Source organism: Carettochelys insculpta, chromosome 3, assembly GCF_033958435.1.
Source record: "Carettochelys insculpta isolate YL-2023 chromosome 3, ASM3395843v1, whole genome shotgun sequence".
Taxonomy (NCBI): Eukaryota; Metazoa; Chordata; order Testudines; family Carettochelyidae; genus Carettochelys; species Carettochelys insculpta.
The window spans coordinates 16,751,584-16,779,293 of NC_134139.1; the positions used below are offsets into that span (position 1 = coordinate 16,751,584).

General features: G+C 41.0%; 1 protein-coding gene across 5 annotated transcripts in view; it reads left to right on the top strand.

The window, feature by feature from the left end:
- Window positions 1-27,710, top strand: part of EHBP1 (EH domain binding protein 1) — a 325,710-nt gene that overhangs the window by 212,655 nt on the left and 85,345 nt on the right. For all 5 annotated transcript variants that reach the window (XM_074989386.1, XM_074989385.1, XM_074989387.1 and 2 more), the window contains 4 exons: window positions 7,712-7,890; window positions 8,529-8,577; window positions 14,880-15,788; window positions 18,839-18,982. In XM_074989386.1, the coding sequence (XP_074845487.1) occupies window positions 7,712-7,890; window positions 8,529-8,577; window positions 14,880-15,788; window positions 18,839-18,982 (1,281 nt within the window). The remainder of the gene's footprint in view (window positions 1-7,711; window positions 7,891-8,528; window positions 8,578-14,879; window positions 15,789-18,838; window positions 18,983-27,710) is intronic.

Genomic DNA, 27,710 nt, shown 5'->3' on the forward strand with positions numbered 1-27,710 from the left:
GGTAATTTTGAAGACCATGGAGGAAGAGAGTAGAATCCTCAGCCTTAACAATTCCTTTTTCTGCCCCCTCTTTGACTGAGAGGGTGTGCTGGCCATGCTGGGTGCAAAAAGATGTTTATATCATGTCCCAGTGTCTTTTCATATACCATACTGTTTCTGCTTTCATTGTATTTTCCCAGGCTTGCTGTGAAGGTCCTCTCTGACCTCCTGACCCCCGCAACATTTAGTTGGCAACTAAAAATCTGTAAGAATGATCATTATTACGCTTACATGACTGACAGCCAACATCAGGCATGGCCTAAGGTTTCTGCCCTCCTGCTCACCTTCCAAATCTCTTCAGCTTCAGATTGGGCAGACGTTAAACTGGGCAGATGTCTGAATATTAAGTTTATGACTGAACATTGTATAGTTTGGTTGTGATAAAATTAAATCTATTTAATTCCACTTTTTGAAAAACAATTAAAAGCTTATGACTAAGTCTTTTAAGATAAAGTATGTTTTTTGTTGCATATCCATAATAGCTGTAGGCACATAACAGTCATCAGAACTGGAAATGTGCAGTGTAAGGTTTAAATGTCTGATTCTGGAGAGATCTGGATGTTAATTTCATATGTACTATTAATCACAGGTGGGAAATCAAAATAGTGAATGTATGGCTCTTATGTAGCAGCTGAGTTATGTAAATCCCTATAATCTGTTTGAGGTTGGGAGATCGGATATGTTTCTCCTTGACCCAAATTCAAAAAGTTAAATGAGGCAGGATATTACAAGATATTTTGTAAAATACTTGACCATAGTTTTTTCAGGAATGCGTTTGGTCCCTTTGACTACTTCTGTACGATACGTTAGATAGCAAATCTTAAAAGGGTTATCACACAACAAGAACACCAAAATTCGTTTTTAGGAAAGGGTATTAACGAATATCAGATTGTGCATTGTGTGAATCTCTAACAGCTGAACAACTCCTTGATCCAAAAAGAGGAGCAGGAGGATCTCCTTTATGTTTTGTTTGCTAACTGTAATAATTTGGTGACTTCAGAGCTGGTTCTAGGTGTGGATGAACAGGGCTGTCACCCGGGTTGCCAGCTTCCAGGGAACACCAAACTGCTGTGCCACTCATCCCTGCACTACTTAGGGGCAGGGGAACATTTTACACATTGGCCAGCAAAGCGCTAGGACCATTCCTGGGTAACTTACCACTACTGTTAAGAAAATGACCTGAATTGTACCTATGTCCTCCTGGCTCAGATTCTCAGCTGTGGTTTTCACAGGGTGCAGCCTAGAATCTGGAGTGTGAGGAATGCAAAACAGGCTTTTTAGTCCATCTTTGCAGCTCTTGGCTTCTGGGTTTCCATGAACTGATTCCACCCCTGTAGTTAGCTCGAGCACCCCTTAAGACCACTAAGGCTGCAGCAGTTCCCAAAGGGACCATCCGGTGTCCAAGAATAGTCAGAGTTCTACACACACAAGACACGGCCCCATGTCAGGAGCACAAGGCCTATATGTCCTGTGGAACCCCTGCACCAAAGAGATTTCCAAATGGGGAGAGGTGACTGTGTCAGAGCAATTAAGTGTAAAATCCTTCATGTTTCCCCGCCACCACCTTGTTTACAGAAGCACCCCACAGGCTTCTTGTCCAGGCCTTCTGCAGAAGAGCTCTGGAGGGTCACACAGGCCTCCACACTGGCCCTTTCCTGGCTGTTCTTCCCATTTTTTTCAATAGTCTGCTCATTTCCAGCTCTGCTGTCACAGGTGTCTTCCTCATTGCCACCAGGCTGTCCTTTATATACCCCTGTTTGAGAGTCATGTGCCCCCTGATGACCCCAAGACTTATTCCCTTCACCCAGGAAGGTAGGCCAAACGCCACCACCCTGATAGGGCCATTTTACCTTTTGACATATTCCTTAGAGTAGGGGTAAGCAAACTTTTACGTTGCATCCCACCTTTCATCCCTGCAAGTAGCAGGGCCCCCAGCCTGTCTAATGTAACCAAACCAATGGAAATTTTGGTTATGTTCATATGAAAAAAAAACCAAAACTTTTTGTATGCGTAAGAAAGTAAGTCTGTAGAGTGTAAAAATGTTATTAATTGGTATAGAAATGTGAATACACACACACAAAAACAGGAACATATTTCAGCATTTTTAACGAGATGGGTGAGCCTGAGACCCAACTGCCAATCATACTGTGTCCCCCTCCTTAGGAAGGTTCATGCCCCCCACTTAGCTCACCCCTAGCCTAACTCCCCTCCCCTCCTGGAGAGCTGTTCCCGGTGATGGCTAGCAACCAAAGCAACCCAGACTTAAGCGCAGAGCTCTAGGAGAAGGGAAGGCCTTGAGAGACCTATCTCTTGTCCGCATCGCCAGTTGGCTTTCCTAGGCTGTTCCCTGCCTAGCGTGCCCTGTTGTCTGTTTCCTCTCCATGCATTATAGTAAGGTCCTACCTACCAAACAGAGGGTTTGTGGATTCCAGTGATTTTTCAAGGTGCCTAAACTTTACCTCTTGTGATGCTCCATGCTACAATGCCTAAGTGCTATTGTGGTTCTGGGCCAGAGTGATTATTCCGATACCTTGAAATGTTAAGACACCACCTAACATTAAATTGTTCCTCAGTCCTCTATCGGAGAAAGCAACATTTGAAGATTTTGCTGCTGTAACTCAGAATATTGACTAGATTCAGAAAGATTTATGACCTAAGCAAGCAACTTGTTTTGGAAGAGTGTGGGGATTTTTTTACAGGCATTTCCAGAATAAACACAATGAGCTTTTGAACATGAACAGACTATGTGTGAGTGCATGTTGGAGGGTATAATTAAACAGGAGAAAGCTTGTTTTGTATTCAGTTTCTCCACCAGTAGTGCTCCCCTTAATCTTGTAGAACAAGGTACTTGCCAGAGATGTGCCACTGATGCTGCATTTCTTTAGTCAAGAGAAGTGTTTTCCTTGATAGAGTTTTAAAAAATTAAAATGAGCTTGCCCTCTATCCCTGGTAATTTCATCGTGTATGCTCTTTACTCTGTTACTGTTCATATTTCCCCAATATGTACAGATTTGAATGTCTTTGTCGCAGGTGTAACTATCCAAAGTCCAGGTTGGAGAGGCACGTATACATCATATCATTCACTTCACACTCTTATAAAATTATTTTAAGGAGCTAAATCTGCATACCAGAAGAAAATAGTATAGAATTTCTTCTTTATCAGGTGGAAACAAGATAACTAGCATACAGTGCTAGTGTTTTATGTGTTCTGGGGTGGGAAATAATTTTAGAAACTACAACTTAGATTTAAGTTCAACTTCCCCACCCCACATGATTCCAATTTAATGAGAGTTTTCCTAGCAATGTGTCACTTCAAATTTTGCATCCGATAAATGGACATTAATTTACAAAGACTATGCTGAAATGTTAGATTTGGGCACAGGAATATCAATTCAAAGGCATAGTCGTTACTAAATTTTTTAATAAAACATAGTTATCAAATGACTTAATTATTTACTGTACTTGAATATCTGCAAATCAGGGACTTAAAAAGCAGTGTTGTGTCAGGTGATTTGAAAGTTGACAAAAATGTGCAAGCATTTCACATTTTACAGTGTGAAGAGTTTTAACGTGTGTGCAAGGCTAAATGCTGTCTATCACTACCCAGGTTAAAATTTAATTTACGTTATGAGATCTGTGAAACTTACTATGTAATATCAAGTATCAGAGGGGTAGCCGTGTTAGTCTGGATCTGGAAAAGCAACGAGGTGACCTGCAAAGTGGGTCTTTGCCCACAAAAGTTTATGCTCATACATTTCTGTTAGTCTATAAGGTGCCACAGGACCCCTCATTGCTTATGTAATATCAAGGCCTTATAGGTCAATCTTGTCTGCAAGTCAATATTGTATGGTTTGGTAGATGTATTTCTAAGTTCTAAAATGCTAAAATATAGTTTATCCTTATAACAGTGCTATTGCCATAATATTATCATCTACATTTCTTCAGTGTACAACTATTTAGCCCTCAAATATGTTTTCTAATACTCAAATGCCAAAAGCTTGGGACTGCATAATTTATCATTATGCCTTGTTTCATCATCATAATCTATTTTTAGAAAGGATATAAAGCCAGAATCTGATTTCAGTGATAGCACAGGGCGTGCCCCCTGTGGGGGTGTGAAGAAATACCGGGGGGGGGGGGCATGAGGCGACCCAGCCCCCCCATCCTCCCCTCACCTGAAGAAAGAAATGGTCTTTGCTTCTGGCTCTCAGCCCCTGCCATTTTATGTGGGTGACCTGGTGCAGCCGCTATAAAAAGCAGGCAGCCGGCAAAGACCCCTATGGAGCTAGTTGTCTCCTCCAAAGGTGAGAGAGCATGGGTTGGTGGAGGGGAGGAGGAAGATGGGATTAGATGGAAGGCTAGGGGTGCCTGGCTAAGGTGGGGGAGGAGGGTGGACTAAAAGCAGCGGGAGCTGGTGGTTCCTGGCTTTGTGGGATGGGAGGGGCTTGGATGGGTGGCTCATGGGATTTGTGGGGCTCGGGCATCTGGCCAACTTGTGGGAGTTGCAGTGCTTGGGCAGCTGGCCCTGGCATCACAGGGTTCAGGCGGCTTGGGCTGGTGTCTGTCCCTGGCAGTGCAGGGCTTGAGCTGGCAGGCAGGTGTCTGGCCCAAGCCCTGCACTGCCAGGGACAGCCACCAACCCAAGCCGCCTGAATCCTGTGATTCCAGGGACAGCAATATGGGGCTCAGTTGGCTGGCCCCAGCAGCATGCGGCTCAGGCAGCTGGGGATGGCAGGCGGGCAGCTGGCCCTGGCAGCATGGGGCTTGGGTGGGCAGCTCAGGCAGCTGGCCCGTGGCTGGGGCAGGCAGCCGGTGGGTGGGCAGCTTGTCCTGGCAGTGCAGGGCTCAGGCAGCCAGCAAGCAGGTGGCCTGGGCAACTGGTGGACAGGTGGGTGTCTGGCCCCGGTGGTGTAGGACTTGAGTGGCAGCTCTGGCAGCACAGGTCTCAGGTGGGCAGGCAGCCATCGCAGTCAGTTCTGGCGGCTGGCATGGGGCTCAAGCAGCTGGCCAGCTGGGGATGCACCAGGCACCTGCAAGGGGCCAAGAAAAACTATTTGTGCTTATTTTTAATTTTAAATAATATTTTATTTCAATTTTTTGTGTTTATTTTAAATTTACAAATTGAATTTTTTGTTAAGGGAGGTTAGATGATGATAAAGAAGGGGGGGGGGCATGAGGGTTTCCCCAAAATCAAAAGGGGACGTGATGCCAAAAAGTTTGGGAACCACTGCTCTAGACAGTGTTATTCCTTAGGGCTTGTCTACACTGGATTTTTTATTTTTTTTCCAGAAAAATTCCTTTGTCCTGCAGTATGAACACTCTTTTCAGAAATAACTTACTTTAACGTTAGAACGCCAAAATAAGTTATTTCTGAAAAACCATACAAGGTAGACATAGCCTTAGATCAGAATCTGGCCTGTGGTGTTGATACTTATAAAGTTTAAGAAGTTGTCAGATATTATCTCTTTTGCACTCTCATTTCGTAAGCCTTTATTGAGATGTTAATGTGTTTAACCTAGAGCGGGGATCTGCAACCTGCAGCTTCTGAGCTGCGTGTTGCTCTTTAAGGACTTCAATAATATGGAGATATACCTATCTGATAGAACTGGAAGGGACCATCAGAGGTCATGGAGTCCAGTCCCCTATCCTCACAGCTGGACTTATCCTTGACAGTTGTTTTTTTTTTTTAACTATTTGCCCCAGATCCCTAAATGGCCCCTTCAAGGGCTGAACTCACAACCATGGGGTTAGCAGGACAATGCTCAGACCACTGAGCTACCCCTCCCTTTTTTGGGGTGCCTGGTGCTGTAATTGCAAAGTAAAAAAACCTACCTGGTTATTTTTGATTAAATGAAGGTCTTGCAGTAAACATATCACATTACAAATTATTGTGCATGCGCTGGTCTTAAAATAGGGGTTACAAAAAGTATGGTGTGATCTTAGTTATTAAAGACTGTCTCATTCACGTGCATTGCGGTGCTTGAATTATTGAGTTTTTAATGAATTTTTAAAAATGCCTCTTCTTGTTCTTTTGGTTGCCGACCCCTGACCTAGAGTATGTTGTCCTATCGTTCACAGAAGAGCTACAGTTAGTTTGCCCTGATTTAAATGGTTAGCTGAGCTGAAAAATCCTCTCTGAACAGTTATTCTATACATACATTAAATGATAAAACAAAGTGAAGTGAAATCTAGGTTTTGTGTGCTCTGATATACACTGTGATATAAATAATGCTGTGGTGGGTTGTTTAGGTAACAGTTTATTAGTCTGACAAGTAATGAAAATGATCCATTGCTTGCATGGTATTTCTATTACAGGTATTCTGTTACCTTCCTCACAATTAGTAAAAACATAAATCAGATTGTGAGAGGTTGACAGTTTGAATTGTGGAGCACTGACACGCTTCAGTCAAGTGGGGGCATCATTGGTCTTTCACAAACAGCAGGGACAGAGGACTTACATGCTAAATTTAAGTGGCTGTGATATAGTGAATGACTTGCTCCCTTTTTACTTTTATTTGGAGGGCCACACCCTCAAGATGAGCAAGTGGGATGTTTGGTATCTGGATAATTTTTAATTACACTGTATGTTTTTTTTAAGAATGTGCTTGGCTGTTTTTCTCGGGAGTGCCATGGTGTTTGGGATTTATGCCTGTTAAATGAAGTCAGCACCTTTCATTATAGGCAAGAGCATTTAACACTGAGAAGTTTGGGTTTGTTTTTTTTTAACAGGGAAATGTATATTTCTTGAAAACATCAACCAAAATTAGTAATTACTTTTTTAAATTCATGAAGCTTAAGGATGTTTTGAAAAATGCAAAATACTTGATATAAAATTTTGTAAGATGGTGTTTCCTCATAACTATTTTATTGTATTAACAAAAAGTTTTGAAAAACCTCTGGGAATGAAGCACTTAATATTGTTTGTCTGAAATCACAATTAATCCAGACTTCAGCATTTGTGTTCTGAACCTTTTTTTTTTCCAAATAAACAGAGGGAAATAGGAGAACAAATGAAAATTGCTGCAGTAGTCATTTTGCTGTGACCTTATATACATGACACTACAATATCTTGCTGTCATTACATTTTATATAACCTTGTATTTGAACATTACTGCAGCTGCAAACTCTACACTTGAATGTATATAAGATGAATGTACTTTTTTCAAGTGTATGTCACATATAGAGGCTTTGGTCTTTGTGCTGCAATCATATATCACAAATTGTGGTAAACTTTGACCTGATATGCCTTGCTTTTGATCCAGTCAGAATGTGGTCTTCATTAAAAGTGAAAGGGCTTGTGAGGATGCTTTTACATGACTGAATTTTGGAAAATCTTTTTAAGGGTGTGTAACAGCACAGCCTATGCAATAGTGTGCCTCAAATGTTTAAGATCTTGAATGTGGTGTTTTCGTTGGTACAATTCTTGGCCTGATTTCATATAAAAGTTTAGAATCTTATATATCTACATCCTTCGAGGCAAGTGCCCGAGGCGAAGACTGAAGATAATAACTTACGATTTGTGTCTTTTGCAAGTTACCGTCATTGTAAACTGACAGCTTTGAAGGACCTAAACTGACATCAAAGGATGCAGATCATCTAGTTAGGTCAATTAATGTTAATTCTCATCTTCCATTAAATTCTTTTATGTTTTCCTCTTTGCTTTTTTTTCCAGCCAAGCCCAGTCCCAAGTCCTGTCCTAGGGAGAAAGCCAAATGCTAGTCAGTCACTGCTTGTATGGTGCAAAGAAGTTACAAAAAACTATAGGGGAGTGAAAATCACCAATTTTACAACGTCATGGAGAAATGGTTTATCTTTCTGTGCAATATTACACCACTTTAGGCCAGATTTAATGTAAGTCATAACATTTATATCATTCCCCTGAAATCTTACGTATATGATGCAATTAAATGTTCAAAGGAATAAAACCACTGCTCACTTTTAGGCCTCGAAATGTTTGTCTATTTCATAATTTTCATTTTCAGGACACCATTCTTTGTTGGAAAAGTAATTTACAAATGGCCAAACTTTGTGACTTCCCTTGTTCTCCCCTCCACAAACAATCTTTTCTCTCCTTCATATGATATGTTTTTGGTCTTCTTAATCTTATATAGAAAAACTGACTTCAAGATGATTATGAAAATTCTGTTAGTGTTGAAATGAGATGAGACAAATAAGCCTGTAGCTCTTTGTACATTGACAACGACGGATTACCTCATGGTAAATTTGGTTGTCAGTGCTGGCCTCTAGTCTCTGCCTTAACTTCTCTTTTAGATGGAAGGCTTCAGGCAATGAAAAATGTAATCGCTGGGGGTTTATTTATTTATTTATTTATTTATTTAATTTTCCACGCTATTAGTTTTGTGGATTGAATTGCTGTGAAATTGCTAGTTACTGTAGAATATCGTATGTCAAATTTTGATATTGTTTGTTTTAAATCTGCTGCTTTTATCAAATACTGTACATACCCACTGTGCCATTTTCCCCCTCAGTGACTACAAGTCCTTGAATCCTCAAGATATTAAAGAGAACAACAAAAAGGTAAGAACTGCTAGGGGAAAAAAATACACACACACACAGCTTCAATTTTGCCTTCACTGCAGGTTTTTATTAATTTGGGGAAAGAGAGGTTGTTTTGTAAGGTCATAACTGCAGCTCTCAGAAGGTATTCAGCCTCCTGTGGATCAAATCGGATGCATTATTGACTCTAGTTTGTCATAGTCTTTAACATTCACAACAAGTGTCAGGCTGGCATTAGAGTTTAATGTTTGTATGGCCTACATTAACTGTAAACATAGGGAGTGGCGAGTGAGGTTTTGTTTTTGTTTTTGTTTTTGTTTTTGTTTTACGTGATCATTTGTGTTTTTCTAATCAGCTGTTTAATTTAAAAAAATGCAGAATATTATTATTATTATTATTCCGCAACAATCTTGCTTGTCCATTACTTTAAAAGAGATCATTAAGCTGGTCATAATCAATGCTGTTTTACTAGTTTTTATATTTTTTTTAAATGAAGCTCCCACATACTTCTCCAGCATTGTCAAGCAACCATTCACTAACGTGCCACATTTTGTATAGTATACATCATATTTAGGAAAAAAATTATTCTCAAACATGACTTTTTTAAAATGACTAAAATGTTAATGAACTCTGATGAGGTACTGTAGGAGGCCAAGGATTTTAATCCAATATTAATTTAAGTAATCTAATGCTCTTTTGATATAAATATTGTAAAGAGATGGTCTGAAACCAGTTCAGAGGTCTGCGTTTTAAGCGACCTCAGTTTAGGAGTTACAATAAAACATTCTGTTGCTTCTTGCTATTAGTGTCTTAGGGTATAGTTACAAACTTTAATTTTCATAAGATGCCTGGACTTCCAGAGGGATGCATTTTAAAATGCTCATTTTCCACTTGATTCACTTATAATAAATTTATAACTGAAAATCAGTTCAAAATTGCTTTATTAGTAGCTTGTCTTCTGGGTACTCTGATTTTATATTTTTGAACTCTTTTAAAAATATTCCTTTTAAGAAATATATAGCAACATAAAGTATCTTTTTACCAAACTTTAGTGCATGACTTTTTTGCAATGGAAATATATCTGAAGAATGTTGGACTGTGTATACATTTGCATTCTGTAGAAGTGCTTTGTTAAAAATTGCAAATGACAGTCGTATTTTTATGCATTCAGAACGCTAAAGTGTTGCCCAGAGAACAGGTAATCATTAAAATAATGCAAAAATGTAGTTAATTATGAGGAATTTCTGATCTGTTGCCATCTACTCCTGTGATTTTGAACAGGAACAGTGCATGCCTCGACATATTTTTCATAATAATGTGTGGGATCTTGTGATGACCTAAGAGGATTATCTGTGACATCACAGAACTTTCTGTACCATGTGTTTGTAAAAGTCAAGATCCCGTGATTGCAAGGGCTAATCGGGCAGGATTATAAAACAGATTGAATAGATGTTCAATTTTTAAACCTCTCTGTTAATGTGAAATCAATTATATCATCAATTTATGTATAAATCTGTGATGCGAACCATGAGCTATAATGAAAACCTTTTAGCCTTGCTTCCTAATGGTATATAATTCCCACTGCTAAAGAAATAATTGTTGTTATTGTTGTGCAGTTTTTTTCTTTCATCACTTTGCAACCCTTTGCCTGACAGCTACATTGAGAATCTCAGTTGCTTCCTGCAGATTTATTTCCTGGTCTCACACAGTTCTCCCTGATAACCCTGTGTGCCCTTCATTGGAATGAATGCAGCTTGGGGAACAATGGCTGTGTACAAATTCCATGCACATGTGTAACACATTTGACAATGACTCCTCCTAACCAATTAAAATAACATCTATGAATTAAGAAGACAATTTTCTTTGTCTGAAGCATCTCTTTTTTCCCCCTCTCCCATCCTATACATTAGCAGGGAAAGAAGTAAAAGGTTACTGACCATAGATGTAAAGGTTATCCTATAGGAAAATTTCTGTTAGGAGTGTTTGACCTTGTTAGTTGTTTTTATTTTTCCTAAGGAGTAACTATTTCAGTGTAATTGCAATGTATAATTACATATTGAGATGTAGTATTACAAAAAAGCACATCAGATATTCTGTATAAAGCAAACTAATTATTTTCCTAATCAGTAAGCAGTGCTGAGTAAAAAAGGTATTTTACCTGTGACATCTGATCTTGACCAATATGTCAATGTGTTACATAATTGGGAATTTTTTAGAATACTGCCTATGGTACTTGTGTTGAGGGATTGCAATTGATGTCCATCAATCAACTTGTCAGGATATATCAATAAATAAAAAACTTAATTAGGAAGTAGTTAAAGTTACAAGTGTATCAAATGTTGGGTAATGTGCAGAACATACAATTTCTGTAGGAAAACTTTTTACCTCCAAAATAAATTATTTAGTTCAAGGTGCATTAATATATTTCAGAGCTCCATGAGATTTCTGGTAATGCACTTTTTTGGTGGAGTATGAAGATGTTTTATGAGTAAAAGAGAAAATGTGATTATCTTGGGGGTTACAAAATAGGCTAAGTCTATGAGAATAGTTTCTCAGCTAGCATGAAAGGGTATAGCTCCATGTAGCTCATGGTGTTTGACTTTTACCTGAGTATTTGTAGACCTTTTCCTATAATGTTGACCAGCTAACATATATACTATCTTGTTTTATTTTTTAATTAGTCAACACAAATTATATGTTGAAGTTACAGTATACTGGAAATACAGTCCTCGATTAGGAAATAGCATTTTACAATTGCATGGCAACATATTCTTCATTTTTACAAGTGATAAGGGGACTAAGGTGAACTTTGCTGCAACTTCATTGGTGTGAAAGTATGTGAACAAATTGTATAGCCTGACTGAAGTGGTTGCAATGCAGTCTTAAAGTTTTCCGACATGCAAATTTTTGAAAAGTTTTTATTAGGTTGAAGAATTTATTTTGTGCACTTTGTAATATATTGTTTGATGTTAGGTTTTTTATGAACTGATTTCCAATTTTGATGCATCTCTTGCATTAAATAGAATTAATTTGAAAAAGTTATGGGGTAAAGAGAAACAACTAGAAGTGAAATGACTAAACATTTAAGATTGAGAGTTTATTAACAGAGAAATTCAATGTAAAGATACAGACATCATATTTTGACTGAAAATAATAAACCTCTATTTATAAAGTTATATTAATATTAAATTTCTCAGTTTATACTCAAATTGCTGTGGTTTTATCAAAATAAGTGACCTCTTCAGTAAAGCAGCAGTTTAAAAAATCATAGAAAATCCCCAAAATTATATGCGAAATATCAAATAAAAATGGATAATTCCATCCTGCCTTCATGGTGACAGCCACATTTTATGCCAAGAATTCAAATTCATATATTTGCACAAGTGTACATTTATCCCCTGAGCCTACTAACACTTACACATATGCTTAACTTTAAGCAGATGAGATGTCCGATTGACTTCAATGAGGCTACTTGCAACTGTGAAGTGAAGCACATTGGTTAGTGTTCGCAGGATTCAGGCCTTAATTATGTGTATATTAAACAAAATTTATTTATGCCTGCTTGCTTACACAAAAGAATATCATTATACAATTTGAATAACAGATGAAAGTTATAAGAATTACAGTTTATGTGCTTGAAAATCAAGCCCCTATCGGATTTTCGAAGAAAAGAAGAAAAACAACTCATTTTTTCCTCTGATTTTTCTCCTCTAATATTTTTCCATGTTTATGTTTACTTGTAATAACTACATTCCACTTGGGATAAGGTCACTAAGAAATCTTTTTCTAATATAAATTATAACAATGTAGTAATAAATCCATTTGCTGTTTTCAACATTATGTACTATAGTGTTCTGTGGCTTCATTTTGGTCTTTACAGGATACAGTTCTTTTTGTTGTGAATGTAATTGGTTATGGAAATTCCATGTTCTGAAATTAATGAGACATGAATCCTTGTAAATAATTCGTGAAAAGCAAGTAATGTGAACCACTGACAAATTACAATAATCAGAAATATGACTAAAAAGAGCAAGATTTATCAGATATTCAATATTAAACCTAGATACATCATGAATGTTGTTTTTTAATCCACAATTCAAGTTAATTTTTTCATCTTTGATATAAGTATCTTTCTCAACCAGCTCTAAAATATGGTCCACACATGCATTTGTAGTCCATCTCACCCACTTCCTGGGGTTTAGTTCTGTGAACGCTGATATTAACACTAGATCCTAAAGTTCAGCTCAAGCCTACTCCTAGGGCTCCCACCTCCGGACTTTTCAGCCCACCTTCTGTCACTCTACTCCTTAGTTCCTTTTACTCACTCTGGGGTAATAGGTCACCTACCCCAGCATGACTTAGTTAACATCTGTCCAGGGAATAACCACCCTTGTTAATAAGGTTTGTTAATATCATTGGTTTCACTATAGCAGCCAGCTAGCCCGACCCCATGCCCCATTTAACCCCTCCACTGCCATTAAACCCTTCATTTTCTGCAACTCTACTCCACTTACACAACCCACCCAAATTCCTATTCCATCTTCCATATGTATTCCTGCTCCTCTTTACTCCTGAGGTCTTCTTCATTTCCTTCCTCCCTGCTTCTACCAGTGTCCTGCCCCCCTCCACATTCTCTCTCTGTTAACCCATCCAGAGCTGCATTCCAAGACTAGGTACTGTGGCTCCAAGCCAACCTTCCATGTGCTCTCCCATCCCCTGTGCCCAATCCAGGCTCTTTCCCAGCCACCCTCTTCTCTCCAGCCCTTTGCTAGTATCTCCCTGCAGTCCCCTTTAGTGGGCTCTTGGGTCTACCTGAAGTCAGAAGAAGGCCATTTTCTATTTTTAATTATTAACATTTATGTTTTAAACATTGTTCTTTCTGCATCTCAACAGAGCTCACTTGTTAGAATCACCGACAACCCTTACCCCAGCTGATCTTCTTAAAAGGCATTTCTCTTCAGCAAGAACAACAAAATCAAATTTGAGACTTCTAAGACCTACCTCAAACCATAAGCTGAAAAGCATTAGGAACAGCCAATGAATTTTCAACATATCATCATGTTAAAAATCTGCTGTCTATAAAATCAGCTTTTAACATGTTCCTTTTATTCATCGTATTTAGGTTATGATTTTTAGAGCTTTAGAACCTCTAGAAAAATTATCCTTATTTAAGGGGGGATGGGAATAGACACAAAAGTGGTAGGGCTATTTCATGCTTTAACCCAAGTGAATCTAAAATAACCAACAGGATTCCTTTTTAAAGGCTTCCTTGAAACACAATAGTGTCTTCTAGGGTTAGTTCAGAGAGTAATAATTAATTGTAAATTGAGAAACAGCTTTAATTCTTCAAAACTAGAAAAACCTGATTCACCAACCATAGTCATTTAAAGGGCTAGCAGAAATAATACAGTGTGGTTTCACATACATTGTCGTATTCAAGTTCTCCAACAGAAATGCTTGAGAATTGCTTTCAAACAGAAATGAAGTGAGAAGTAAATTCACTATTCTCTTTGTATAAGTTTAGTGTCAAGTAGAAGTTTTAGAAATAAATTGCTTAAGCGATATGACTTGTACCTTGTATCAGGTAATCTAGGGTGTAGTTCGTTCTTTTTGGTTATCTGGCTGTACTTTTTCATCAACACAAATCACTGCAATTATATGGCCAGTAGAAGAGAGGAGGTTGATCACCAATGATAAAGCCCAAGATGGATTAGTGTAGTGTTTCTTTATATCTTTGTTCCTTATCTTAAAAACCCATCCTTAGTTTTTTTTTGTTCCAACTCTTACGCTTTTTTTAATGTGCTTGTTTCCTGCTTCTTGAGTGAGAACCATTTAAGATGCCAATAGAGTTTGTTAATGAAAACTGAAGAATTTTTTTTTAGGTTTCACTTTCACACACATCCATTTGTTCATGAATGTGTCTTTTTTATGTTCTGAGTAACATGAGTTGTTTTTTACTGTAGCATGATAACAAGCAATGCTATATTTTTATTCTCTTAGTTTAGGTTCCTGTGGAGATTCTGCTGTACAGAATCTGTCAAGAAAATTAACAGGTTGTGCAATAAGAGACTTGTGGACAATACATTAAAACTCGGCTTATACACTGGCAAACACAGAATAATTCAAAACTATGTTACTCTGCGGAAGCCTATAGAATAAAAGAGCAGTATTGCAATGGTGAATCAGGGTCCCAGGCTTTCCTGCAATGTCTGATATTTTTAACTGTTTTTTAAAAGTTCGTTTGCGTTTTTCAGTCGTTATGCTATGTGATGCAATGACGATGCTTAATTTGTTTTGTAATTCTTGCTTTGTTTACTTTTAAGGCATATGATGGGTTTGCCAGTATAGGAATATCCCGATTGCTGGAACCTTCTGACATGGTTTTATTAGCCATTCCTGACAAACTGACTGTTATGACTTATCTCTATCAAATAAGGGCACATTTCAGTGGCCAAGAACTAAATGTGGTTCAGATAGAAGAGAACAGTAGTAAAAGTACATATAAAGTAGGTAACTATGAAACAGACACAAACAGTTCTGTTGATCAAGAAAAGTTCTATGCAGAGCTTAACGAGCTGAACCGAGAGCCTGAACTGCACCAGCCGGAAAGTAGTTTGTCCGACTTTATTTCGCAGGATGACTCTGTATTTGTAAATGACAGTGGTGTTGGAGAATCAGAAAGTGAGCATCAGACACCTGATGACCATTTAAGTCCCAGCACAGTGTCTCCATCTTCTCGCAGGACTAGAAGTGACACTGATCCTCAAAAATCTCAGCACAGCTTTGGAGGGACTGCTGGATCAGAAGAAGCCAGGAAATTCAGCAGTGCAGATACAACCCAAGCTCAGCCTTCACTGGGAAGGAAGAAGCTGCTAAAAGCCGACACTTTGGACTTGAGTGACTTGCCACATGTCAGTGATCAAAAAAAGGATGAATCTCCAACCGTTGTTTGTGAAGAAACTGACAAGAAAAGACACCAGAGTTCAGACAGTACCATTAGTTTTTCAGAGCAAGAAAAGCTGCAACATACTGGATCCACAGAGAGCAAGAGATTGGATCCTGGTTCACCTGTCAAAAAGCCAACTTTATCTCCCACTTCGAAACTGGGATACTCTTATAACAAGGAGGCAGATCTTATAAAGAAAAATCATGCTTCTCTGAAGCACATAGAATCTGACACTGATACCAGGATGGTTATAAATAATGCAGATCAAACTGCAAAAACTGCACAGGTAAGAAATTTGCACTTAATGTATACATCAACAAACAATGTGCTGTTAAAACAAAATAGGGTTACTGTCCAATTTAATTTCTAAGAATCACCTTTATAATTTATTGTGTCTTTGACATGCGAGGTGGGGAATTGTTTTGGTTTGTTTTTTTATTGTCATACAAACCCAATACAGTAGTCCCTCAGGTTATGCAGGGGTCGAGTTCCCGTGCACCCTCACATAACTCGAATTTCGCATAAGTCAGGGGGTGGCTTTTTTTCCTGGCAGAACGCAAGTTCTGCAACTTCTTTTGAAAGGTAAGTCCTGGAATTGGACAGGGGCAGTTGCGGGGGTTTAAGTCTTATGGTGGGCTGAGGCCATGGGAGTAGGGCACGGGGGTTAAGCCTAGGGTGGGTTAGGGCTGCAGGGTGGGCAGGAGGTGGTGAGCCAGGGCCACACGGCCCTTTGGGGGCATTGAGCCAGGGCTAGGGGAACGGGATTTTGAGTTGTGTTAATGCGAGTTAAGCACAACTCAAAATCATGCATTTCGAGGGATTAGTGTATTCTTCAGTAGCTGGATACTTGGAAGGAACATGCGATACTGAAAAGAGCTACTGTATGAAAAAAAATCCTTAGCAACTCTTTATAGGAATTATCTTATGGTTAATCTTTTCTCCCTCTCCAATTAAAATAAAGAAAATTGTATTTTAAGCCAACTGAAGAATGTAACTTCCAAGTTTTTGCTGTTGATTGTGGAAGCCCCAAGCTTTTTATTTTTGTGTGTGCTGAAGCATGCTGAAGCATTAAATGAAAAAAGTTATTAAGTCATTGATTCATATACAACAGTGCGCAGTTTCTAATCTTTTGAATGCTTTGAAACAAACCAAGCATATTTCAAATCTTATCTGAGAAGTGGCATGGCCTAGTGAAGTGGACATGTAACTGTTAGAGAGGAACTTCTGAATTCTATCCCTGGTGCTGCTGCTGCTGCTTTGTGCAGCCTTGAGCAAATCATTTAACCATCGTCTGTTTTCCCATCTGTAATATGGGGATAATACATACCTATGTGCTTCCTGCAGGCACTGTGAGGATTAATTGAGTGGTATTTGTACAGTATTTTGAAGATGTTACGCATTACATAAATGCTTAAGACTATTTTTATATCTTTCCCCATATCCTACTAAATTGGATCAGTCACACAGTATTTTAAAATATTATCAACCTTGTGTCCAAGAGAGCCAAATTAGGTTCATACTTTTTTCCCCCCGAGAGCAACTTCCTTTGTTTTTAGCTTTCTTTTGGTTCATTTCCATTAGCTATGAAAAGAGATGTAGCTGGTCTGCAGTATTGTGCATTAGATCAGTTGGAACAAAGTTTTACATTTTCAGGACCACTTTTTGCTTTCACAAGTAAGTGTGACCTGAATACGTTTTATTTTAAGGCATTTGGTACTTACGTTGAACGTTAATGCAATGAAGTGGCCGTAAAAGGTCTGGCTAGATAGACAGACAGGCGTGGTTCTTAATTTAGCACAGAATATTGCATTGTGCTTTTTTTGTGCTCGCTCCCTTTTAGAAGTTAGGTGAATAGCTCTTCTTTCAAGGAGATGATTTAGACTGGAATCATCTTCTGAGACCCAGGTGCAGCTCCCTCCCAGCTTGTACAGAAGGGGAAGTGGCACAGCTGCAACTCTACTGCAGGTTCTCCAGGCGCCTCTCCATAAGCAGTGGCCTCTCATGAAGTTTTCCAGCATCTCTTCCCTGGAACTGGTTTCTTCAAGGGAGGGGATGATCTGGCCCACAGAAACTAATATAATAGAGGCTCTGTGTCTTCTGTACTGACATATTTCAGTGCAGGAGGGAAGTAGGCTAAGAAGGATGAAGGGATGGATTTAGGGGCCTTCTAGGGTTTTTAATCCTTTTGAGTATTTTTACCAGTTAATCAAACTTAAAACCTCAGCTGTACCAGCCAGAGACAACTAACTCCCTTTGTTAGAAAAACAACACATAAACTTAACTTAGCTGTTGCAGGAACATGGCTTCCAAAACGTGATGCCCCAGTTCCAGCTTGTAGCTTCCCAAGGCTAAAAACACACAAGAAAGAGCCATGTCCCCAGGGTCTTCATTTTTGGAGTCACATAACTGAACAGAGCCAAAGAGTCAGGGTTCTCTGTACATATGGGCTTGTAACTATTCCACTCAGTTTATTGTGCCATCACAGAGCTCCTCAGACTATTATTTCTACTCTGAGAGGTAATCAGGTGCATGAATGCAAAGAGACATTCTTCTGACTGTTGCCAGAATATAGGTACAGGTTGAACCTCTCTAATCTGGAATTCTCTCATCTGGCAATATCCATAATCCAGCATGATTTTAGTTAACCAGACAAACACTTAGCATGGATGTGGCCAAGTTTTCTATGGTCCCATAGCTTTTGTTTTGAGCCACCAGTCCTGGCTCTCTGCGTTCTGCGCTGTTATTTAGCTGTAATTTACCCCTAAATGTCTTCTAAGAGCCCGTTAAGTAGTGGAAGTGTTGGTAGTGGTGCTAAACAAGATTGACTGCCCGTGGTTCAGCAAATTTTCTTGTTAATCATGCATCAGATCCCAAGGGTGCCAGACTAGAGAGGTTAAACCTATACATATTATTGTTGTTTTTGCCGTTTGCATATGGGTCTCTCTATGGGACAGAACTGGAATTATACCAATTATCAGTAGCCAAGGAAAAATTGCTTTAAAATAGGGGAATACAGAATAAATGTAAGATAGGTTTACTTTATTCAGTTCATTTTTCCCCGGCTGCTCTAGTTTTAAGGTATTAAATGTTGATAGAAAATCAGTCAAACTCTGTGCACATCATAAGGGCCTGTGAGGTTATTTTTTAACTTGACGTTTTTATCATCTTTATTTTCCATTGCTGTAGAATTTTATGGCCTCTCATGAAGCTGTAATCACCTGAACCCTGACTTTTTATTATATAAGCAGACTCCTGCCTATTAGCTACTCTATCACTGTTGAATATGGTTTTGAATATGGGTTTCTTTGCCATTCACTCAACTTCTTTATTTTTAAGCAACGAATGTTGTCAAGGCAAGAAGAACTTAAAGAACGAGCAAGAGTTCTTCTGGAGCAAGCAAGAAGAGATGCAGCTTTAAAGTCAGGAAATAAACAGATCACAAGCACCATCACCTCAGCCCACACTAAGCAGCTGAGCGATGTAAGCAGAGTTGGCCATCATGGCAGTTAACATAAGCAAATTGAATAATTCATCTGATATGTTTATATTTTAATTCCTTCGGTGTACTAATTAATTTTTGTTTAGTCAAGATATAACTTGGGGGCGGGGGGATAAGTGCCCACATAGAAGGCTTCTTTTTTTTCTACAGTAAATGTCCCCATCCTTCGAATTGCTTTGTACCCTGAGTTCTTATTAGCACCTGACTCTCTCCCTCTCTTGAAGTCAGTGGAAAAGGCCCATAGACTTCACTGGAGGTGCTCTGAGCACCGTCTACAATTGGCACTGTTGTTTTTCAATATTAAGACAGTAATGGGATAAAAACCAAAACCACCTGTTAAATTGTAGATGGCAGTATGCTGTTATACCAGTGTCTCTATGCATCAAAGGAATGAACTATGTTGGTGACACTGGGAAGTGTACCTGGCAAATTAGGTGCAGTGGAAAGGCAGCTGCAGCAACTCGTTGCCCCACCAGTAACTTCTGTGGTGACCCGGAGGTGACCATTCTGTATGGAGAGTAAAGCTAATTTAATTTTTATGCAAATCTTTTCCAAGCAGAGATTGCCTCTTGTGTCAGATTGTGCAGTAATTTTGTGATTCTAACCTTTGTGTATTCGAGACTGAACTGAAACCACAGCACTTGTTTCACTAAGATCTTCAGTCTGACTAAACTGATGGCTATGGCAAAGATTTTGAACCATTCACTGATTCACACCATTAGTAGCCTGGTCCTCTGGGTTGAATTCTGCTTTTTGATTTGAGTGAGTTTTCACAAGCATAAATTAATCTAGAATTTGGCAGATTTTGTTCTCTGAGCCATCATGGTTCTGTAAGTAAAGTGGGGGTGTTTTCTTAGAAAATGTTCGGTGCTCCCAAACACACTTAATTTTTGTACTGATTTTTCTTAGAGAGAGAGGGAAAAAAAAAGCTCAAGTCCCATTTACATGGTGAGAAGATGTGTGAATTTTGTGTCTGATTTTTTCCTTTGTTTTGTGCAAATGCATTTAAAATTTTGAATGTTACTAGAAATACCCATTTCTTATACAAAAACCCAGTTTCTTGATGGATCAGATACTATTATAAGAATGATACTATGGGCAACTCAGGTAGTGATGCCTTGTTAATGTTGCTTGACACTTTTTATTGTAAGACCATGTTTTTTGTCCTTTATAAAATTTCCAAGTGTTACTCATTTGAGCCAATATTTTCTATCCCAGATACATGCCTCAGCCTTTTTTTTTTTTTCTTGTCGGGGGGAGCTGTCTAAATTTTGAGAGGGAAAATCAATTTAGCTTTCTCAGAAGAAGTCAAGGGGAAAATATGTTATTTTGTCCATGTTAAAAAATTCTTCCAGCCAGACCTGAGGCCTCGGGTGGAGTATTGTATCCAGTTCTGGGCACCACATTTCAAGAAAGATGTGGAGAAACTGGAGTAGGCCCAGAGAAGAGCAACAAAATTGATTAAAGCTCTAGAAAACATGAGCTATGAGGGAAGACTGAAAGAAATGAGCCTGTTAAGTTTAGCAAAGAGAAGACCAAGAGGGGACACGGTCGGACTCTTAGAATACTTAAAACAGTGTTACAAGGAGGAGGGAAAAAATATTCTCCTTGGCTTCTGATAGGATAAGAAGCAATGAGCTTAAACTGCAGCAAGGGAGGTTTAGATTGGACATTAGGAAAAACTTCCTAACAGTCCTAACAGTCAGGGTGGCTGAACACTGGAGTAAATTGCCTAGAGAGATTGTGGAATTTTCATCACTGGAGATACTTAACAGTAGGATAGATAAACATTTATCAGGGTTAATCTAGAGATTCTGGACAGTGATTGTTCCTGCTGTGAGGGCCAGGGACTGGACTTGATGGCCTCTCAAGGTTCCTCCTGGTTCTAGTGTTCTATGATTCTGTGATTTCATTTAGAAGCTCTAGCTCTGAAGCAGGAATTTGAAATTTGATTGGACTGTTACCCTGTTGTCAGCAGTAGCCTTTTGGCTAGCCCCATAAAAGTACACCCCCACATCTGGCCAAATTAGAAAACTCTGAGAATATCTTCTTCATATTCAAAGAGTTTGGCAGCTAAATTCTCTGAAGATTCCATCTGTACAGGGTATTCTTTAATCTAGGACTGCAGGGGCTAAGGAGGTTGAGATGCTGAAAATTGCTGTGTAGATGTTCACAGGTCCTCCAAGGTCAGAGAACTTTCCCCCTCCTGGAACTGCAGAGTGTGGGCTCCAGCCCAAGCCCAGAAATCTACAGCTCAGTTTAACAGCCCCATAGCTGGGTCCTGTGAGCCCAAGTCAGCGGACACAGGAGAGCTGCAGGTGTTTAATCACAGCACAAACATGCCCTCTTTGCAGCTGCACTTCCTGCTAGTCAGGGCCGAGAGCGCACATGTCGTAGGAGCAGAAAGCTGGAATATGGTCTCATCTGTGTTCTCAGGGTTCCTTCTACCAGATAGCAAGGAGGAGGAGAAGGAGGAAGCTGCCTCCCTGTTATTCAGATGGGAGAGGAGCAGAGGCTGTGTGAGTGACTGGTGGGGAGACTCGGGTGTGGAGCTGGGATAAGTGAGCTCCTGCCAGGAGCCGTGAAGCAAAGAGGGGTTGGAGGCTGGACTGATAGCCAAAGAGCACTTGCCTTTTCAACATCCTCTTCCTCAGCTGGTGGATGGTCCTTTTGGTCAGGGTCTTGCAACTTTGTGGAGACACAGATGGGGAATGCAAAAACCACGGATGGGAAAAGTGGAACCAGAACCCCAGCAGGAGGTTTTGGAGGAGTCGGAAGATGAGCTGCAGTACTCTTTACAGATGCGTGCCAGGGTTCCCTCTGACTGCAAAAGGGACAAGTGTTGAGATAGACCATAAACGGCATCAGCCACATTCCCCTGCTTACAGCTCTGTCAGGGAGCTTTCAGGGAACTATGATGGAGTATAGGCTGTCCCTCAAACCGTTCCCTCTGAGCTGAGCAGCTGCTCAGGACTGGATCAGATGCCGTGCACTTGATTAACAGAGCTGCACACGTGTGGCATGTGTTCAGGTGTCCCTCCCTCCCACTGCTCTGCAGCCGCTGCTCCTGTCCTCTGCCGTGGTGCCCCTGGGCAGCTGCTCCCAGGACACTCCTACTTGCTATGCAGAGAGGGGTGGGGGTGAGATAGGAGGGCGATGATGTCAGGGTATCTCGTAGGGGCAGGAGGGGAGATGGGCTCTGTCCCTGGGAGAAGCAAGATCAATGACAGAAGGGACAGGGCCTAGGGCACTCAGCCCTTAGCACCTCTCCGATCATGGCGCTGGCTGTACTTTTCCCCTGCCACTTCCTCACAACTGCACAGAACAGCGCTGCTCTAGCAGTTCAAAGGGACAGCCAGATCTCTGGGCCCCTTTGAAACACCAGGCCTCTGGGCAGCTGCGCCTACCCCTTTGGGCATGAAGATCAGCTGTTGACTTTTGGAAGGGCAGAGCATATCTCTTTCTCTAACCCATTTGTTACATGCCCATAGCCATGCAACTGGTTCTGTTTTAATAGAAGTACATTGATTTGCCATTATTTTATGAGCTCCCTGAAAAAATGCTTTGGATAGCTCAGATTATTGTCATCTCTGATGTCTGCAGTTTTTTTTGTAGCTCGTTAATATTAACAGTAAGGAAGAACTTTCAGCTGGGCATTAGTTTCAGATTGGCCGGAATGATAGGCATCAGTTTTCCAACTGCAAGGAGGAAAATGCAGTTTCTAATCCAACTCACACTCAAGTCAGTAAGAATCTTTTTACTCTTTATAGGCTACGTCTACACGTGAAGCCAACATCGAAATAGCTTATTTCGATGTAGCAACATCGAAATACGCTATTTCGATGAATAATGTCTACACGTCCTCCAGGGCTGGCAACGTCGATGTTCAACTTCGACGTTGCGCGGCACCACATCGAAATAGGCGCTGCGAGGGTACGTCTACACGCCACAGTAGCACACATCGAAATAAGGGTGCCAGGCACAGCTGCAGACAGGCTCACAGGGCGGACTCAACAGCAAGCCGCTCCCTTAAAGGGCCCCTCCCAGACACAGTTGCACTAAACAACACAAGATACACAGAGCCGACAACTGGTTGCAGACCCTGTGCCTGCAGCATGGATCCCCAGCTGCCGCAGAAGCAGCCAGAAGCCCTGGGCTAAGGGCTGCTGCCCACGGTGACCATAGAGCCCCGCAGGGGCTGGAGAGAGAGCATCTCTCAACCCCCCAGCTGATGGCCGCCATGGAGGACCCGGCAATTTCGACGTTGCGGGACGCGGATCATCTACACGGTCCCTACTTCGACGTTGAACGTCGAAGTAGGGCGCTATTCCGATCCCCTCATGAGGTTAGCGACTTCAACGTCTCGCCGCCTAACGTCGAAGTTAACTTCGAAATAGCGCCCGACGCGTGTAGCCGCGACGGGCGCTATTTCGAAGTTGGTGCCGCTACTTCGAAGTAGCGTGCACGTGTAGACACAGCTATAGTGGGAGACAGATTGGACCTTTATTGCTGATTTTTCAGGAAAAAGAAGACAACAAAATGTTGCTACAAAATACTTCCTGTATTAGTGTTTTCAAAAGGAACTAGTGATTTGGGGTGCCACGTTTGTGGGGTGCCCAAACAGAGGCAAATGAAAAGGGGTCTGATTTTTCATCTGGCAGGTACTCATTTTTTTCTGAAGATGTCACAATGTGGGCAGCCACAGCCTTTAGTCACTGTTGGAAAATCTTGGTCCATATACTTTATTCTAATTTTGTAGCTTCCATCTCAGCACTATAAGTGGCATTTTTTGAAGTAAACAAGTGAGAAATCTGTAGCCTTGGCAAAAAAAAAATGTCAACTCCATTCAGTGGTCATAAGCTAATATCATTTGCATTAACCCAGTTAGGATTTGTTGTTCTGCTTTGTTTTGGTTGAAGTCCTATTCAAAGAGAAGTAAGATTATACATGCAGTAAACAAATCAAACCCTCTCCATTCTTCCAAACCTTTCCCAGTCCAAGTTATAGCCAGAATTTTGCTATTTACTTCAGTACCCATGTTGTCCTGGCTGGCCATTCCTTGTTTTGTGGGATCCACTGTCACTTTATCAGAGGGGTAGCTGTGTTAGTCTGTATCTGCAAAAGCAACAAGGAGTCCTGTGGCACCTTATAGACTAACAGATTTGTTGGAGCATCAGCTTTCGTGGGCAAAGACCTGCTTCTTCAGATGCATTGTCACTTTATTGGCTGATAGCTGACCCCTCCTGAAAGCACTGGCTGTTTTCCCACATCTTTCTGTACTCTCTTGGCTTTTCATAGAATCCTAGGGCTGGAAGGGACCTCAGGAGGTCACCATGTCCAGCCACTGCCCAAAGCAGGATCAACCCTAACTAAATTGTCTCAGACAGGACTTTGTCAAGCCAGGATTTAAAAACTTCTAGGGACAGAGATTCCACCACCGCTTTAGGTAATGCATTCCAGTGTTTCACCACCCTCCTGATGAAAGAGTTGTTCCTAATATCTAAAATACACCTGCTCTGTGACTTAAGACTGTTGCTCCTTGTTCTGCCATCCGTCACTACAGAGAACAGCCTCTCTCCATCCTCTTTAGAGCCCCGCTTCAGGAAATTGAAAGCTGCTGTCAAATTGTCACTTACTCTTCTCTTCTGCAAACTAAATACAGTATACCCTCGAGTTACATGGGGGTTGCATTCTTGCAGTCCCTGCACAACTCAAATTTTTGCACAAGTCGTGAGGTGAGGCGGGAGGGAGGGGACCAGGCTGCACCCTGGTTCCCTGCTCCCCTGGGCTTGCAGGAGCTCGGAAACTGTCTAACCCACTAGGGCTGATCAGTTTCCTGGCTGCTTGTCTCTGCCTTGTTCCAGTGGCACGGCTGTGAGGCTGCCAGCTGCACAGCTGGAGGAAAGCAGGGAGAAGGGTCCACAGAGCAGCTTCAAGTTGTGCTTCACTCGCGTTAAAGTGAGTTGCGTGCAATTTGAAGCCACGTATTTTGAGTGTTTACTGTACACGCAAATCCCTCAGCGTCTCCTCATAGGTCATGTGCTCCAGCCCCCTAATCATTTTTGTTGCCCTCTGCTGAACCTGCCCCAATGCATCCACATTCTTTCTATACTTGGGGGCCCAGAACTGGACACAATACTCCAGCTGTGGCCTCACCAGTGCCAAATAAAGGGGAGTAATAACTTCTCTAGATCTGCTGAAAATGCTCCTCCCAATGCACCCCAATATACCATTAGCCTTCTTGGCTACAAGGGCACACTGTTGACTCCTATCTAGCCTCTCTTCTATTGTAATTGCCACATCCTGTTCTGCTGTAATGCTATTTAGCCTTTCAGTCCCCATCCTGTAACAGTGCTTGGGATTCTTCCATCCCAAGTTCAGGACTCTGCACTTTTCCTTGTTAAAACTCATCAGATTTCTTTTTTCCCAGTCCTCCAATTTGTCGAGGGCACTCTGGACCTATCCCTACCCTGCAATATATCTACCTCTCCCCCATCTTAGTGTCATCCTCAAATTTGCTGAGGGTGCAATCCATTCCATCATCCAGGTCATTAATAAAGATGTTGAACAATACTGGCCCTAGAACCAGTCTTTGGGGCATCTCACTTGAATCCATCTTCCAACCAGACATAGAGCCATTGATCACTGTCCATTGGGCCTAATCATCTAGCCTACTTTCTATCCACCATATAGTCCATTTATCCAATCCATACTTCCTTAACTTGCAGGCAAGAATATTGTAAGAGAATGTATCAAAAGCTTTGCTAAAGTCATGTTATATCATGTCCACCACCTTCTCCATATCCACAGAGCCAGTTGCCTCATCATAGAAGCTAATCAGATTGATCAGGCACAACTTGCCCTTGGTGAATCCAAGCTGACTGTTCCTGATCCCTTTCCCCTCTTCCAAGTGCTTCACAATGGATTCTTTGAGAATCCCCTCAGTGATTTTTCCAGGAACTGAGGTAAGGCTGACTGGTCTAGGATTCCCTGGATTGGCCTCTCCTTTTTTAAAGATGGATACAATATTTGCTTTTTTGCAGTCATCCAGGACATGGCCAAAGGCTTTGCAATGATATTTACTAATTCCTTCAGTACCCTTGGGCGCATTAAATCCAGACCCATGGATTCGTTAAGGCTAGCTGTTCTAAATAGCTCTTAACCTGTTCTTTCCCCACCACGGGCTGTCCACCTCCATCGTATTCTGCATTGCCTAGTGCAGTAACCTAGGAGGTGACCTTCTCCATGAAGACGGAGGCAAAAAAACAGTTAGGTACTTCAGCTCTTTCTGCATCATCTGCCACAAAGTTACCTCTCTCATCCAGTAAGGGCCCCACGTCCACCCTGATAACCCTCTTATTGTTAATATGCCTGTAGAAACCTTTCTTCTTACCCTTAACATTCCTGCTAGCTGCTGTTCATATTGTGCTTTCGCCTTCCTGAATACTGCCCTGCATTCTCGAGCAGTATATTTTCACTCCTTCTTAGTCATCCGTCCAAGTTTCCACTTCATATATGCATCCTTCTTGAGTTTAAGCTCACCAAGGATTTCCCGGGTAACTCAAGCTTGTTGCCTACCATATTTGCCTTTCTTACTGCGCATTGGGATGGTTTGTTCCAGTGCCTTCAGTAAACCTTCTCTAAAATACTGCCAGTTCTCCTGGAGTCCTTTCCTCTTTATATGAGCTTCCAAGGGGACCCTGTGCATCAATTCTCTGAGGGAGTCAAAGTCTGTATTTTACTAATCATCTTTCTTCCTTTTGTCAAGATCCTGAAATCTACCATCTCCTGATTACCGCAGCCCAGGTTACCACCCTGTTCTACTTCTCCTGCTAGTTTCTCCCCGTTTGTGAGCAGTAGGTCAAACTGCGCATGGCCTCTGGTTGGTTCTTTCAGCACTTGTTCCAGGAAGTAGTTCCCAACATTCTCCAAAAACTTCCTGGATCATCTGTGTGCTGCTGTATTGGACTCTCAGCAGAGGTCAGGGTGATGAAAATCCCCCATGAGAACCAGGGCCTGTGATCTGGAAGCTTCTCTTAGATATCTGAAGAAATCCTCGTCTACCTCATCTACCTGATCTGATAGTCTATAGGAGGCAACAACCACAACATCACCTCTGTTGCTTCCACCTCTAAGTTTAACTCATTTACTCTGAACAGGCTTTTCTCCCTGTATATGCTGGAGCTCTGACCAATCATACTACTCTCTTATGTACAGTGCAACCCCTCCTCCTTTTCTCCCCTGCCTGTTTTTCCTGAATAGTTTGTACCCTTCCATGACTGTGCTTCAGTTATGTGAGTCATCCCATCAAGTCTCTGTTTTTCTGATCACCTCATACTTCATTGAGGCCGTGTCGACACTGGTACAAATCTTCGAAATAGCCATGCTAATGGCCATTTTGAAGATTACTAATGAGGCGTTGAATTGAATCAGCTGAGAGTAATGAGGGGATCTTGAAATATGCAGGGTCCTTTTAAAAAGGACCCCCATGTAGCTGCGCTGAGCCATGGGCATTCGAAAGCGGCGCTTTTGAAGCACCGTGGCCGGAAGCATGCTAATGCTAACGAGGCACTGAATACTTAATTCAGCGCCTCATTAGTAATCTTCAAAATGGCCATTAGCATGGCTATTTCGAAGATTTGTACCAGTGTAGACACGGCCTGACTGTGCCAGGACTTCTGATTCTTCCTGTTACTTTTCCAGGCTTCT